This window comes from Delphinus delphis, chromosome 2 (assembly GCF_949987515.2).
Source record: "Delphinus delphis chromosome 2, mDelDel1.2, whole genome shotgun sequence".
Classification (NCBI taxonomy): Eukaryota; Metazoa; Chordata; class Mammalia; order Artiodactyla; family Delphinidae; genus Delphinus; species Delphinus delphis.
In genome coordinates this window covers 2,737,369-2,752,747 of record NC_082684.1, presented here as the reverse complement: position 1 = coordinate 2,752,747, position 15,379 = coordinate 2,737,369, and the positions used below count along the sequence as shown (strand labels likewise).

At 46.1% G+C, this 15,379-nt stretch overlaps 1 protein-coding gene and 1 non-coding gene across 2 annotated transcripts; both read left to right on the top strand.

The window, feature by feature from the left end:
- The first annotated feature begins 3,693 nt into the window (after positions 1-3,693).
- On the top strand, positions 3,694-12,090 carry EIF5 (eukaryotic translation initiation factor 5). The gene is made up of 12 exons (XM_060003874.1): positions 3,694-3,792; positions 3,927-4,138; positions 5,217-5,496; positions 5,607-5,688; positions 5,985-6,157; positions 6,426-6,537; positions 7,572-7,714; positions 7,970-8,128; positions 8,480-8,641; positions 8,968-9,132; positions 9,436-9,570; positions 9,979-12,090. Exons 3-12 carry the CDS (start codon positions 5,425-5,427, stop codon positions 10,066-10,068), a joined length of 1,293 nt encoding a protein of 430 aa, XP_059859857.1. The 5' UTR covers positions 3,694-3,792; positions 3,927-4,138; positions 5,217-5,424; the 3' UTR covers positions 10,069-12,090.
- On the top strand, positions 7,075-7,198 carry LOC132421449 (small nucleolar RNA SNORA28). Its single transcript, XR_009518697.1, has one exon. It is a non-coding gene; the product is annotated as a small nucleolar RNA SNORA28 (small nucleolar RNA).
- Positions 12,091-15,379: the final 3,289 nt, after the last annotated feature.

Genomic DNA, 15,379 nt, shown 5'->3' with positions numbered 1-15,379 from the left:
CCTGGTCCTCAGCCAAAGTTCAAATGCCTTGGTTCTCCTCAAGGATAAGTTTCCTGTCTGCCAGTTGGTTACCCTAATGAGGAAGATGGACAAGTGAAGTGGCAACTACAAAGAAGCACCGTGAATGCCAGAGGTTTGGGGTGGGGGTGGTGCCAGGCACAAAGGCAGGGAGACCCCTGCCCAGAGGGTCAGCGATTCCACGGAGCGGGACAAGCTTCAGTCGGGTGTCCACCAGGAAGATATTAGCCACCGCTTGTTGACACATGGTCTCCCTGGGCAGGGCCTGTGATGTAGGCAGAGCCTATATCCTCGCTGCCTAGCAATTCAGAAATGTTTACTGATATGGTGCATTAGATTACCGTGGTTTAGGACACTAGTCCTCAACACAGCCAACACCCTTCACCACCTCTGTACTCACCAGATAACCTTCAGTTCCCTTCCAGCAGCTTCAAATGTCTGCCTATGCGTACACTTACAGGCTTGTGCTAGAAGGAGAACGGGGCATATCCCCTGTAGCCCATCCTCAAGTAGGGGAGACAGGAGCTTAACTAATAGCACACAGCTTTAAAAGTATGCTAGAGGGCTTCCCTGGTGGCGCAGTGGTTGAGAGTCCGCCTGCCGATGCAGGGGACACGGGTTCGTGCCCCGCTCCGGGAAGATCCCACATGCCACGGAGCGGCTGGGCCCGTGAGCCATGGCCGCTGAGCCTGCGCGTCCGGAGCCTGTGCTCCGCAACGGGAGAGGCCACGACAGTGAAAGGCCCGCGTACAGCAAAAAAAAAAAAAAAAAAAAAAAAAAGTATGCTAGAGGTCAGAGAGAGCTGAGAGAGGGATGTCATAGAGGGAGGCCCATCACAGAGGGCAATGCCTTGGTCCCCTCAGTGGCCCTCAGCTCAGAAGCACAAGGTTCTCAGTCTACACAGACTTGATCTTGCTTACGGGGGCTAATTCATGCTAAAGAGACTCACAGACACCCGTAACTAAACAATCGTAAAGCCAATTTAATAACTTACTTTTTCGATAGCTATTCGTATCTGCCGTCCAGGACATTGCCTGAAATGCATTAATTCGGGCACTCATTTGACAAGGATTTCATAAGCGCCAAGTACCCATTATTTAGCAAACTGTGAGCACCTGGTTGGGGGAAAAACGCAGCCAAAGGTGGTGGAGACCCAGAAATGGGAGGTGCAATTGTGCAATGAGCTTGGCGTCAAGCTAGTGTTCAAACGCGGTCAACTATTTACGAGACAGGTGACTGGGAAAATTACTTAACCTTCCTGAGTCTCTTTCTTCACCTGTAAGATGGGCATAACAACACTCCCTCACATAATTGTTAAAGAATTAAATGGGATTACACATGCAAATTGCCTAGTTTTATTTATGGTTATATTCATCTGGAGAGGCTGTGTCATACAATGGTTAAGGGAACAGACTTTGGGATCAGACAGATCTGGGTTTAAATTCTAGATCTACCACTTACTAGTGTATGATCTTGGGCAAGTTGCTTTTTTCCAGTAAGCCTCAATTTGCTCATTTGTAAAAGGGGAATAAAAATTCCTCATGGGTCAAAGAAGTAAATAAGATAGTGTATTCAAAGGACTTCAAAAATTCTAGGTTACGAGAAGCATTCAACAAATGGTTATGTTTGAGTTGTTTTTAAACGTTGTCCGTGATTAGACACAATGAATGGTACACATACTAAAAATTAAAGTTAAAATTAGTACAAGCTTCTTTAATGAAATTAAATATGGGGCCATCAAACATTACACAAAAAAGTGATCACTTTGTATTTAGTTGTTAAAAAAAAACTTTTCTGTGGAAGCAGGCCTCTAACCTCAGGTAGTTTCATGTCCACATTTTCAAGTTTCTAAAATAATGTCATTTGTCTGCAGCCATGCAAAAACTCAGTTTCAGTACTGCTAAGTCAAGCCCCAGGGAGAACCAGAGAAGCGCATTTGGGATCTTTCTAGTTTGTCTGACGGGAACCCGGGTACCCATAAAGCATTATGCATTTGGTTTAACGATTACACACCAACGTATACACTGTGTGATTACAACAGAAGCCCCTGCAGCAATGAACAAATCACTTCTCTCAATTCTGGATCATCCCTTTGATTAATTCTCCCCACTGACACTGTCAATTTTTTTTAATTAATTATTTTTGACTGCCTTGGGTCTTCGTTGCTGCATGCAGGCTTTCTCTAGTTGCGGCGAACGGGGGTTTGTCTTCGTTGCAGTGCCCGGGCTTCTCATTGCGGTGGCTTCTCTTGTTGCGGAGCACGGGCCCTAGGTCGCAGGCTCAGTAGTTGTGGCACACGGGCTTAGTTGCTCCGCGGCATGTGGGACCTTCCCGGACCAGGGCTCGAACCCGTGTCCCCTGCATTGGCAGGCGGATTCTTAACCACGGTGCCACCAGGGAAGCCGGCACTGTCAATTTTTAAGTGGTTTACAAAGCTTATAAAACCATGTCAGAGTAATCTTCAACTTTGATAAAAATCAAAACACCTTTCAATTTTAACCTTGCAAATTCGAATGTTGTAAAACAAAGGTCAGCCCCTTATCCACCTCACCCTGTCCTCAGTAACATTGCTATTTCATCCAGATCCGGGAAACCACACTGCCACCCAGGACACTGCTGCAACCGCTCAGTTATTTGGCTCTTGCTCTAGAGTCAAGTATGTTTTCACATTTCAGAGTGGACTCAGTGCATTTTTACAGTCGCAACCGAAATTTTACACAAAATATAAGTATCTGAAAGAATTGGCGAGTTTCTGTAATCATATGAACAGAACTAAAATGTGAGAGGCTCTTTGTAAATAGTAATCGTTTTCGAGCGAATACACTGGAACATCGTTAGGAACACCTGTTTTCGGCTTTCCTTTGCCGGGCAAGGAGGTCAATTTGTAAACACTGGAGAGGAGGATTCCACAAACGGTAACCTGATGTGAGGCTTATTTTCAGCAAAGTGACGGTGGAGCACGAGAACATGGAGGACCCCCTCCCCCCAGCCCCAGGATCGGTTCAGGAGGCCCCGGAGTTACGAACTAATTTGGTGTTTTCCTCTTTAGAAAACGGGTGGACGTGAGCGACCAGCCAAACTAGGCTTGCAGGCCGGGCGCCGCGGAGGGAGCAAGGCGGGCGGTTGAGTCACGATCGCCGCGGCCACGCACACCTGAGGTTCGGAGGATAAAAGGCGGCACCTGGGACGAAATACCCAGGCCCTCCAACCTTCGCCCTCTGCCCAGGCCTAGGGGAGTGGGGAGGAAAAGCAACTTCTTTCTCAAGACTCGACGACGGGCGTCCCCAAGGAACGGAAGGGGCAGAGAGAAACCCCCGAGAGTTCCCCCGCCCGGAGCGGGAACTCGTGCGGGAACGCGGCCTCGGGAGCCGCAACGCCGCTGCCGAACAAGCGGGGGAGGGGGGGGGGGGCAACCGCCATCTTCCTGGAGCGCCCAAACCGACAAAGCGCGAGACAGCGACAGCGCTTCCCCGCCGCGGCCCGCCCACTCTCGCGAGCCCGCGAAGGCCTCTGGGAAAAGCGGGGGAGGGGAAAACGAGAGAAGGAAGCCGGGTTGCAGGGCTGGAGGCGGGCCGAGGCGGCGAGCGGAGCCTCAGGAAGCAGAAGGGGCGGGGAAAGACGCGACTGACGCGAAATGCTGGCCAATGACGAGCGAGCTCGGGTGGACGGCCAGCCAATGGGCTGTGCGGCCTGGCGCGGGGGGCGGGCGCTGGGGCCGAGGGTAGCTTGAGCGCGGCGGCGGCGTTGTTCAGTCACAGCGAGAACATTCCAGAGGTGAGTCCGGTGGAGGGGCGGAAGCCCCAGGCCCGGTCCCCCGTTCTCCCCGCACCCTCGACCTCCGCGGGCCGCTGGCTGGCGGGGAAGGCTCCCCGACACCCGCGGCTCACTGCGCCTTCTCTCCGCGCCAGGTCGCCAGGCCCCGGGCGCTGAAGGGTGTGGACCCCGGACGTCGCTGGGACAGCCCCTCCCCGCTGCTCGGCGGCGCCTGGCCCGGCCGCTGCTCGCTGCGCTGCCTCCGCCGCCTCCACCGCCGCTCCTCGGACTCGGGTTCGCGCGCGCCTCACTTCATCCCAGTCCCGGGCGAGCAGCGTTGGGTTTATGTCTTTATTTGACGAAAACGGTGAGTCGGCGGGCCGGCGGGGAGATGGCGGCCGCACAAGATGGCGGCGCGCCGCGTGACCCGCGCGCGCGCGCTTGTGTGTGTGAGCGCGCGTGTGTGGCGCAGTTTGGGCGGGCGGGCAGCGGGGCCGGGCGCCGCGTCCCCTCCTGTCCTCACACCGCCCCCCGCCCCCGCCTGTACCCCACCCCCACCTGTACCCCACCCCGGCCTCGCGGGAGCGCGCCGCGCGGGCCCGCCGCCGCCCGGGGCTGACTCAGGCCTAATTGCTGCATTCCTGAGTCATCGCCGCGGCGGGGCGGGGGCGGCCGGGCCGGCGGCCCTCGGCCGGTTTCGCTTCCCCCGCCGGGCGGCGCACATGGCGGGGCTGCCGCGGGCGCCGGAGAAGCTGGCGACGTTGCGCCTCCGCCGCTCCCGCCTCGCGGGGGCCTCCGGCTCATCCCTGACAGCCCTGGAGGGAACGACGGGCGCGGGGATGGGAGCGAAGGTTGCGGGTGCGTGTGCGTAGAGAGGAAGGGACAGGGGGTCACGGTCGGGGCCGGGCGTCCGCGCACGCTCCGCGGCGTCCCGCGAGGCCGCGTTCCGTGGGTGTAGTTGGGGACGGGTGGCTCTGGAGTAAGCCCTGGCTGCCGAAGGCGCAACTTGACCGTGAAGAACAGTTGTACAGACTTTCGTCGTCGAGGGATGTATCACAAGTTTGTTGACAACGCGGACTGGGTTGGGGAGAGGAGACGCCTGTCTGTGTTCGTTCCTCGGCGGTCGTTAAAGCACGGCTCCTCGGCCGAAGCCGACCGTTGTCGTGGTGACTGGTGGGATAAAAACCCAGAGCAGCTGAAGCGCCGTAGTTGGTTGTCGTTTTAGTCTGGTGGCTCCCAGAATCACATCTGCGTCCAAATGGAGGCCTTTTATGTTGCTGCAGGTGTCCCGTGTTACGTGAGTCTGAGAACTGGTTTTTGCGTAGCACAGATGCTTTTAACGTTGGAGCCTTAGGTGTGATTAAACGGAAAGGACAGGGAGGTGTCGTAATGCAGGGATCGCGTTAAACGTGGGGGATTTGTTTGTTCTTTCTCCTCTCTTTCAGAGCTGTTGCGCAGCCATTGGTACCTGTATTGGGGAAACATAGCATACAAGCAAGAAGCTTACAGCCTCAGTGGCGAAAAATTTTTCATGTCAGAGACCGAGAACTCTTGCAGTCGTTTATGTCATCCCTTCTTCTCCAGACAGAGGATACCAAAAAGTTGCAATCAAAGATCTCTTCATCTTATTGATAAAGCCACTAATAAGCCAAAATGTCTGTCAACGTCAACCGCAGCGTGTCAGACCAGTTCTATCGCTACAAGATGCCCCGTCTGATTGCCAAGGTAACGTTCATCTTCATTTTAGTAGCAAGTCCTAAGTTTTCTTTCATAGATGATTGAAGATTGCTTCTCCCGGGGTAGACGCGCAAAATTAAACTTCTTACTTCCTTTAGGTTGAGGGCAAAGGAAATGGAATCAAGACAGTTATAGTCAACATGGTTGACGTAGCCAAAGCGCTTAATCGGCCTCCAACGTGTAAGTAATACTTCTTGAAAGAAGTCTAAAGAGGCATTTTATTGACACAAACCTGATAATTTCTGGTCCGCAAAATCTTGCCTGAATTGTATGTTGGTTAACTTCTGGGTCGAGTGGAAATTTGGGCTTAAAACTCATTGGTGTGTTAGTTGTTACTAGTATAAAAAACTATCTGGGCAACACATTTTTTGAACCTAGCAACTTAAAAATACAGAGTGATATTTGTATAAATGAGGGTGAGCAGCCAAAGATCAATTTAGTTAACTGTAATGAACAGATTTTCTTCCCCCAAATAGATCCCACCAAATATTTTGGTTGTGAACTGGGAGCACAGACCCAGTTTGATGTTAAGAATGACCGTTACATTGTCAATGGATCTCATGAGGCGAATAAGCTGCAAGACATGTTGGATGGATTCATTAAAAAATTTGTTCTTTGTCCTGAGTGTGAGAATCCTGAAACGGATCTGGTGAGTGCCTTTGAGGTTTTTGTCAGTAAAAGAAAAAACTGTATCTGTTTCTGTGATGTCCGCAAATTATGTTCCCGGGAAGGCAGAGCGAACATCAAATTTTGCAGGTATTTCCATACTGATTTCATGTTAAAAAAAAAGAAATTATTTTGATATTAGACTTGTGTTTTAGATGCCTCTCGATGGTTAGATCTTTTCATATTTCGTTCCTCACAGAATTTTCATCATACATTATGGTTGACATAACTTATTTTTGCTTTTTTGGCAGCATGTCAATCCAAAGAAACAAACAATAGGTAATTCTTGTAAAGCCTGTGGCTATCGAGGCATGCTTGACACACATCATAAACTCTGCACATTCATTCTCAAAAACCCACCTGGTAAGTGCTTATGATAACTTCTAAAATCTTGGCATAAAGCACCTGATAGATGGAAACAATGGAAGTTTCTTTACTGCTGTAAAACTGGAGTGAGGTTGACCTTTGAATACCTGCACAAGTGAAAATTTGCCTATAACAATAGGGTCAGCCTTATACATCCAAGGTTCAACCAACCATGGATGGTGTGAAACTGTAGTGTGTATTTATTGAGGGAAAAAAAACTCCCATGTAAATGGACCCGTGCGGTTTAAACCTGTGTTGTCCAAAGGTCAACTGTTTAAGAAATTTCTAGTCATTGTGCCATATTTTACTGAATTTTGAACTTTTTTGTTAAATGTACTGTTTTATGTATTGTTAAAGGTGAAGTACAGGCTGCCAATTAAACTGTACCACATTCTCGATTTTCAAGACCTGTCTTAGTATGTATGACATACTGTAAGGCAAATTGTAATGGGATCTTAGTAAAGGATCGACTTCTGGAAAACTTTTGTAAATGTGGGTCTTTGCTCATTAAGCTAAAGTGGTTTTAGAGCATGCAAGCAACACTCTGTGGCAGATGATCAAAACTCTGACACAATTTGAGCTTGCTATAGCAAGAAAGTCTAACCTATTCCGGTGTTCTCTTCTCCGTGAGACGAGCCGTTATATAGGCTTAAACAGTGTTCCAGCTGTTGACTAAAGTGCGGTTAAGAAATACCCTTATTTAAGTTCATGACAGATGGAAGGAGAGGGTTTTGAGTGCCACTTTAATTACCTGGTTTTCTGAGGTATTACCATTCAGTCTTAATTTTACCCAATAGTTAATACCACTGATAGGTAGGGACATTCCATTCTCAGCTTGAGTTGCTTACCTGTGAAATATAGTGGATGAAATTGATTTGTGAATTCATTTAGAATTATAGGTAGCATTCTGTGTGTGGTTTTCTGAGGGGAGGGTTTTAAAGCAAAAGGGCAAGATTTTAAATGTTCACGATGGGCGATGAGGTGTAATATAAGTTACGGTACTAAACTTTATTTCCTTTTTGTCCCTGTAGAGAATAGTGACAGTGGTACAGGAAAGAAAGAGAAGGAAAAGAAAAATAGAAAGGGCAAAGACAAGGAAAATGGTTCCATGTCCAGCAGTGAGACACCACCACCACCACCACCACCCAGTGAAATCAGTCCTCCGCATGCTGTGGTCAGTGCAAGGTTGATGGGTGTGGTGGGCACTAAAATTGTGTACAGTGTGACCTTTGGTTGAGGTGAGCAGAAATGAACTGCTCTTCAGTGAACAATACATCAGTATATTGGGTTCCAGGTGCTATTCGTTGACTAAACTAATGTGAACACAAGTTTAGTGGGAAGTTGATGTTGTTGACTAGAAATCTGGGATTTCTTTTTATTACCTATAAGGTCGTTTTTTTTGGCCAAGCAGTTTTGTTTTTAAAAACAGGAAGAAGAGGAAGATGATGATTGGGGGGAGGATACAACAGAGGAAGCTCAAAGGCGAAGAATGGACGAAATCAGTGACCACGCGAAAGTTTTAACCCTCAGTGATGATTTGGAAAGGACTGTTGAAGAGCGTGTCAATATCCTGTTTGATTTTGTTAAGGTGAAATGCTTGCTTCAAGAACAGTTAAACATTTCGTGATCATACTAAATCAGCTTCTACCCATCCCTGAGCTTTGTTAGATATTACTTTAAGCTGGGTACTTGGCAGGTAGTTTGTTGTGTTTTTTCCATGCTTCCTTTTGAAATACTCAAATACAAGTCTCACCTTTACTTCTATTCCGAAATTTTTTTGAGGGTGGTTCCAGGCATTGTTTTCGGCAGGTGTGTATTATTTAGAAGTCCTAGAACCTTCTTGAATTAGGTAGGGGAAGAGTTCGTAAGAGCAGGGACTGTGGTATCTCTAGAGCAAAATGTGCTTCCATCTCACTGAATTGCTTCCTTTTATTTGCAGAAAAAGAAAGAAGAGGGTGTTATTGACTCATCTGACAAAGAAATTGTAGCTGAAGCAGAAAGACTGGATGTAAAAGCCATGGGCCCTCTTGTTTTGACTGAAGTTCTTTTTAATGAGAAAATTAGAGAGCAAATTAAGAAATACAGGCGCCATTTCTTACGAGTAAGCGAATCATTCTAGATTCATAAGATTTTACAGCTGTGTGACCTTGGAAATACTGATTTAACCTCGTTTATTTGTACTGTCATCCTGAAAATGAAGATAATTGACCTACCTTAACAGGAATGGGAGTACCTGGAAATTGGTGCATGTAGTCCCTTATACGTAAAGTAAATTAGAGATCTTTAAGCATTGATCTCTCTGAATGACTGCTGTAGGGCCATGGCTTCAAAGAACAATTTCTAAGGCAATAAGTTTAGAACATATATTAGAATTGTCAGCTTAAAACATCTAAGAAAGCTTGTTAATGCTGAGATATTTATTTGCAGTTTTGTCACAACAACAAAAAAGCTCAACGGTACCTTCTTCATGGCTTGGAGTGTGTGGTAGCAATGCATCAAGCTCAGCTCATCTCCAAGATTCCACATATCTTGAAGGAGATGTATGATGCAGACCTTTTGGAGGAAGAAGTCATCATTAGCTGGTCAGAAAAGGTGGGGAATATTTAAATGGCTCTTTAAGATTAGAAGTATTGGGGCTTTTTTGGAAGAAGTAGTTAACTACTAATACCTAGTCTGTACATGCTTGACTGGTATAACCTGTAGGGTGATTCTCATCACGGTAGTTTTCTAGTAAGGTTTCTAGAAAACCTTGTGCTGAATACATTTATTCTGCTGAGGGGTCAAGATTAGGATGTGGCCCAGTCCCCTCAAAGAGATGTATTTGGGCAATTATATAAATGACTCGCATTATTTTAAATTCCTTGAACTAAGAAAATTATACTGAACACTTTTTAGGCCTCTAAGAAATATGTCTCAAAAGAACTTGCCAAAGAGATTCGTGTCAAAGCGGAACCTTTTATAAAATGGTTGAAGGAAGCAGAGGAAGAATCTTCCGGTGGTGAAGATGATGATGAAGATGAGAACATTGAGGTAAACGCTGGGGAAATCGTTAAATACAGTGTTAGTGGTGGGTGTTTGAGAATTATAAAATGCCAGTATTGGGTAATACAGCCTCTTAATTTGGAAAGTAATCACATTAATAGAAAAGGTGCTGGAAATCTCTCCTACCCCCAGGCATTGATTCCAAATAAACATTGTCTGAATTTCCAAAGGGAGAGTTTATTTAACGTAAGTATAGGGTTGATCGTTCATAAAAATAAGGTACTGTTAGGCTGCGGAGGGTTAGCTTACTTTTTACATACACACAAATTTTCATGAAGAATAATGGCTTTCTCTAGGTAGTTTTTGTCCTTTGTTGACCATTGACTTCTTAGTGGTTTTATTTTACAAGGGTTTACTGGGATAAAGGTTTACAATCAAAAATCTTCATTTTATCAGGTGGTGTATTCAAAGACTGCCAGTGTACCGAAAGTTGAAGCTGTAAAGTCTGACAACAAGGACGATGACATTGATATTGATGCCATTTAAAGGGGTGGGTGCAGCCCAGCTTAACAGTGTAATGCTGAGAATCTTTCTGCATCATCAGCCAGAAGTGCAACATGTATGTGCAAAAGCTAAAATGGCTTAACGTCATGCTACACTTTCTACTAAAAATGTATTGCTGTGAGTGGTCTGTATTTAAACCCAACAAGACATCTAGGGAGTCCATACACATATCAGTGAGCAGATGTAGTTTGCTTATTTACAGCATGTTTCTTTTTGAAAATTTAGTGGTGGACACATTTGGGTCACATTTATACAGTTATAAAAATAAAGATTTGATTTTGGTCGTTCTTCAGATTTTTGGCTCTGAATGACTTAAGTAAGCTGAAATAATTGGCTCCTTTAAAAAATGTTGCACCATCATCTAATCTGATAGGATTATTGGAGCCTGTTAGTACTTTTAAGTCTTATTTCTAGTCCCTCAGATTGGCATCTGGTAATGTACATTCTTCCCATGCCAAGGTGGACTGATAATCAAATGACAGTGCAACACCTTTAACTTACTGAGATGTTAAAATGACCTGGGTGTCCTCTAAATAATTTTAAGAACAGGTTTTGAAACTTGAATTGTGTATTTTTTTTTCCATTTTTTCTATGCTTGCCCCAAATTGTAGTCTTTGAAGTCATGTGCATTGCACGTTGGATGAGCCAGGGGAATTACTACATTAACATAAACATTTTATTATGTGTATGTAGCTCTTGCTTTATATTGAGAGAAAACTGAAACTTCGGGGAGTGATAAGTAAGCTCTACCATTTTATTTGGGGGAAGCAGGAAAAGGTACACTTAATCTCTAGCAAAAACTGAGCAAAATTTTTCAATCAATTTTACTCTTGATTCAAATTACAATTTCAAAATATTTAGACATAGTGTATCTTTTGTTCAGTGTGGATTTTTCCCCTGATAAACTGGTTCTTTGATGACTTCTGCATTTGGATACATAGCTTATACTTTATTGGTTTTTGTTGCTATCTTGCCAAAACAAGTGTTAACTGTATCTCAGATTCCCCCCACCCCCCAAAATGTCTTATTTTTAAAAGCTAAAAGCATACTTCTAAGAGCCTATATTTTGGTGTAAGACTTGGGGTGTTTTTTATTTTCACAATGAATAGTGTGAGATACCCAGGAAGTCTGTGATGATGGCAACTGAAAGCAGGTGACTAGGGCCTGACCCAGCCCATCCTGGCCCTTAGGTTTGGAAATAACTTCTTGTGATTTGTTTGCCCAATTTGCTGATGTAAACTCACTTGATAGAAGGGCTCATGACTACATCTGAGAAATCATCTTGAGGATGCAAATTTACACAAAAAGTACACTGGGAATCAAAATGCGTGGAGAGCACTGGCTTGTATCATTCGCCTCTTCGTTTGTGATCCATCTCACAGATTACAGTGAGACCTTAACAAATGTGTGTAAGTTTTTTTCACATTGAAATTATATGAACATTTGGTATAATAAAACCTTGTTAGCTTGGTATTTTAAGAAATTAAACCCTGGCAGTCTTACTGGAGAGGTACAAGTTGGTCTCCAGCTGCCTTTCTTGATAGATTTTGGTGAGGTTGAAGGAGAGCCATATACCTACCTGGAGGGGAATGTGCTTTGTCGCACCAAAGAGAAGAGGTTTTTGCAAATTCATGTCTCACGTAGGTTTTAAATTTTTGCCATTATCTGGAATTGTTCTGGGGGGATCAAGTTGCATTCAGCATACCCATTATCAAGCTAATGAGGTTCTGTTATAGAGGGTTCTTTTCCCCTTTTTCTTCCTCCCCCACCCCCTTAAATCTGAAGGAAAACTTACAAGGCTTCTAAACACTAAAGAGAAAATTTTGGCTTAGACCACTCTTCAGTCTAGTGCCAAACTTTCAGTGGAATTCACATCCACAGAGTAAGGAGTTTATTCATAGCAGCTATCCTAATAGAGTGATCTTTCACTTTGCTGTATTCAACTGTCTTAAAACTTCCTGTTTGAAACAGCTATGTTACGTGATTAAAACAACGTTAAAATTATTTTTTGTCTTTGCTTTAATATTAACCTAAATTTTGTTTTTAAAATTGAAGCATTGAAATCTCCCCCTTTTTTGTAGCTGTTGCTTCAGATTTGTGTTGGATGTTTCCTTCTGCAGTTGCCCCCTACTCAAAAACAGATGTTGCTCATTACAGTGGCTTTCCTTAGATCTCGTGTTCTTATTCTGTAACTCAAGTTGATTACAAACCAAAAAGGTCTGGTTTCTTAAAATCTTGCCTGGGTGTTGATGAGGGACTTGAGGTGGGTCTGGTATATAATTAAATAACTGGCTATAGCATTTAGCCTTAGTTAAGAAAGGAATGTTTCTAAAGTTATGAGGTTAATGAACTTGAAAGGTACTATTTGGGCTCCTAAAGGTTTGAGAGAGAATGGGTGTTCATCTAATGAATTGCTACAGCTTCACAGGCCAGTACTAAGAGTAACCCTAAAATGCAAAAATTTTGCCCAACCCCTGTATTGTCAGTTTTGATGGTTTTTCAGATTCCAGCCTATCTGACCACTCCAAAGCTTCAAAGCGCTCTCGGTGCCAGGAACAGTAGTGCACTTGAATCTCTGCTCTCTCCAACTATCATGTGGTTTGTGTCCTGTCTTTCCTGAATGGACAGTCATGTTTATATCTTCTCTGTCCCCAGTACTCTGTATAGATCTTTCTCCTCCAAGAATGACACTCCGTAAGACTTGCCAAAGTTGTTGTGTCTGACCTGTGCACAGTCTCCAGAATTTGTCCCTTTGAGCCTTTGTAGGAGGTTGGGAGCTCAGGCATTGTGGCCACCTGCCTCAGGGTTCTATATTCCAGCCCTAGCCCAACAAAGGTCTTCAGAAAGATTGCTAGTTCTTCACAGCCAGAAAATTGAACCATTCCTATGTACTAGCATATGGAAATAACACGGAGAGGTTCTTTCCTCAGAACCCAAACCAGGACTCATACATTGTTCTCAATGACTAGTATTCGGTTATGCGTTCTGAGTTTATGGGGCATATTCACCTGGGCTCTGGAGTCATCTAGGTTTTGGCAGGCCCTCTGTAAAACTAGAAGCCCATCATTCTGTGTTTAATGGGGATGGTAATGCCTGTGTACAGCAATTAGAGTACAGCAAGCAGGAGAGGTAATGCCTGAGTGGGGCAGCTAGGGAAAACTGCCCTGTGTGGAAGAGAGACAAAAGGGAAGAAGAGCTCATGCCAGTACCTGCAGACATTCAGAACGGGTTACAGCAGATTGAGAGCAGTGGGTAGTTGAAAGCGCTGTTATTTTTGGCTGGAGCAGTTTCAGGGTGTTAACAGTTTTTGCCTCAAGCAGCCCTTAATGTGCAGTGATGTTCAGACCAGTCTAGAGCAGAGGCTGAGGGCAGGCCATGGCCCCACCTGGGGCCCATAACATAATGTAAATAGCAGCATGAACCAGAAGCCAGCCCAGCCTGAGATAAGGATTGACAGGTGCAGGGCCAGTGTATGAGGCTGGGTTGAGTCTGGTCCCAGTGGTCCTGTAACATCCAGGGAAGGAATCCTTCCAAAGTACCCAGTGAGGTCGGTGACATAAACATTAGGTAACATGTACTTCACAAGGAAGGAACAAGTCCTGAGGAGGAGGAGACTGGCTGAAGGTTCCACAGCACACCCGCATACAGCCCAGACCCCATGGCTTTTGCTGTGTAAGCTTCCACCTTGTCCCACCCTACAGTTCTCAGGTCCTGTAAACTGGGAAGCACCTAGGGCAAGGATAAGGAGTAACTTTTTGGTCCTTAGGGTGGTTGTTGGAGGGAGGGCCAGGTAGCAGCTCTCAGGGTCCAGGCTTGACTTGGGTGAAGCTCCAGACAGAATCTGAGGCAGGGTGCCAACCTCATGCACCGCATCTGTACCCCTGGCCCGCATCTCTCGCTTGCTTCAGCCTTGCCCCACCTTAAAGGAGCTCGCAGACCAAAGCAGACACAGGACAGAGGGGTGGAACTTCGGAGGAGGGAGGAAACAATCGGGGACTTTGAGGAATGTCTTAAGAGAAGAGGTCGCATTTCAAAGGAGAAGCAGGAATTTACCCCGGAGGAAGAAGTAGGGGAGCATGTCTGGAAAGTAGAAACTACTCCCTTTAGTTGAGTGCAGTGTGTGGGATGAGGCTGGAGGAGGTGGCAGTACTTACCTACAAACTGAACCCTGGAGAACCGAGTCTTCACAAGCTGCAGGAATGGAATTACATTTGTATCCTGCTGCCAGGAATGCTGAGCCACTGTGGGAATCGAGGAGGGCTATTAATCCCATGGCTGACAAAGCCAGCAGCTGCCATGAGGGTGGACTGGTCAGACAAGGATGCACTTTGGCTTGGGAATGTCAGGGTCCCCTGGCTGTCCTGAGGGCACAATGTCAGATTGGAAGGATTAACAAGCCCAAATCCCTCCCACAGGCAGCAGAATCTGAGCACCCAGGAGTGCTGGAACCTTCCCTGCAGACCAAGATCTCCTGTCTGGGGTTAGGGCAGCACCCTGGAGGGGATTCCAGGAGGTTCAGGGCCTGAGTGAACGCAGGGTTTTTCTGTTATGACTTCCAAGCTAGGAACAGCCCCTCTGTAGTTGCAGGGTTGGATTCCTCAAAGAGCAAAGAAAAGCATTCTCAAATGTGATCACAGGTCTTACGTGATAAAGTTCTTTTGGTGACAAATAACTCATGGAGTCACTTGGGAACGGTTTCCCAAGGATTCACATTATGATGGAATCATTGGGAGCCCCACTGCACAAACCTGGCCTTGCAAGGACCCAAGAGACACTAGCAGGTCCAGCCTTGTGGACACAGATTGTACCAACTAGGACTCCAGGTCCCTGGGCAAGAAAGAACATTCCTCCAGGGCGCTTGCCCACATGTCTACTTCTCTCTGGGTTTCTCTAGTTCTCCGTCCACTATTCGTGAACTTTCTGGCCCTGTAAAGCTACACGGAACCTCCTCATGACTTGGGTGTTCTCATGGCCCCCTGTGACCATCAAGCTTCTGTTCCTGCTGGTTAATGCTCAGTTCTCCAGACTTCCTAGTTGAGATTCCTAAGAAGGCATGTCTGATAGGCTCACACTGGTCTTGCAGCATTTCTATCAGGTTGATTTTTTTTCACTTCCAGCACCATGAGCTCCAGTGGCAGCTCCAGTCAAATGTGGCCAAAGGTGAGGGAGGGGCACAGGGGGTGCAGAGCGTTACAAGGGATTTGAAACATGGCTGCCAAAGGCTACCTCCCAATAGGGATTTGTGATTGGAGCAAGGGAAACTGGCGCTTGGAAACATCCAGGACAGGGTGTT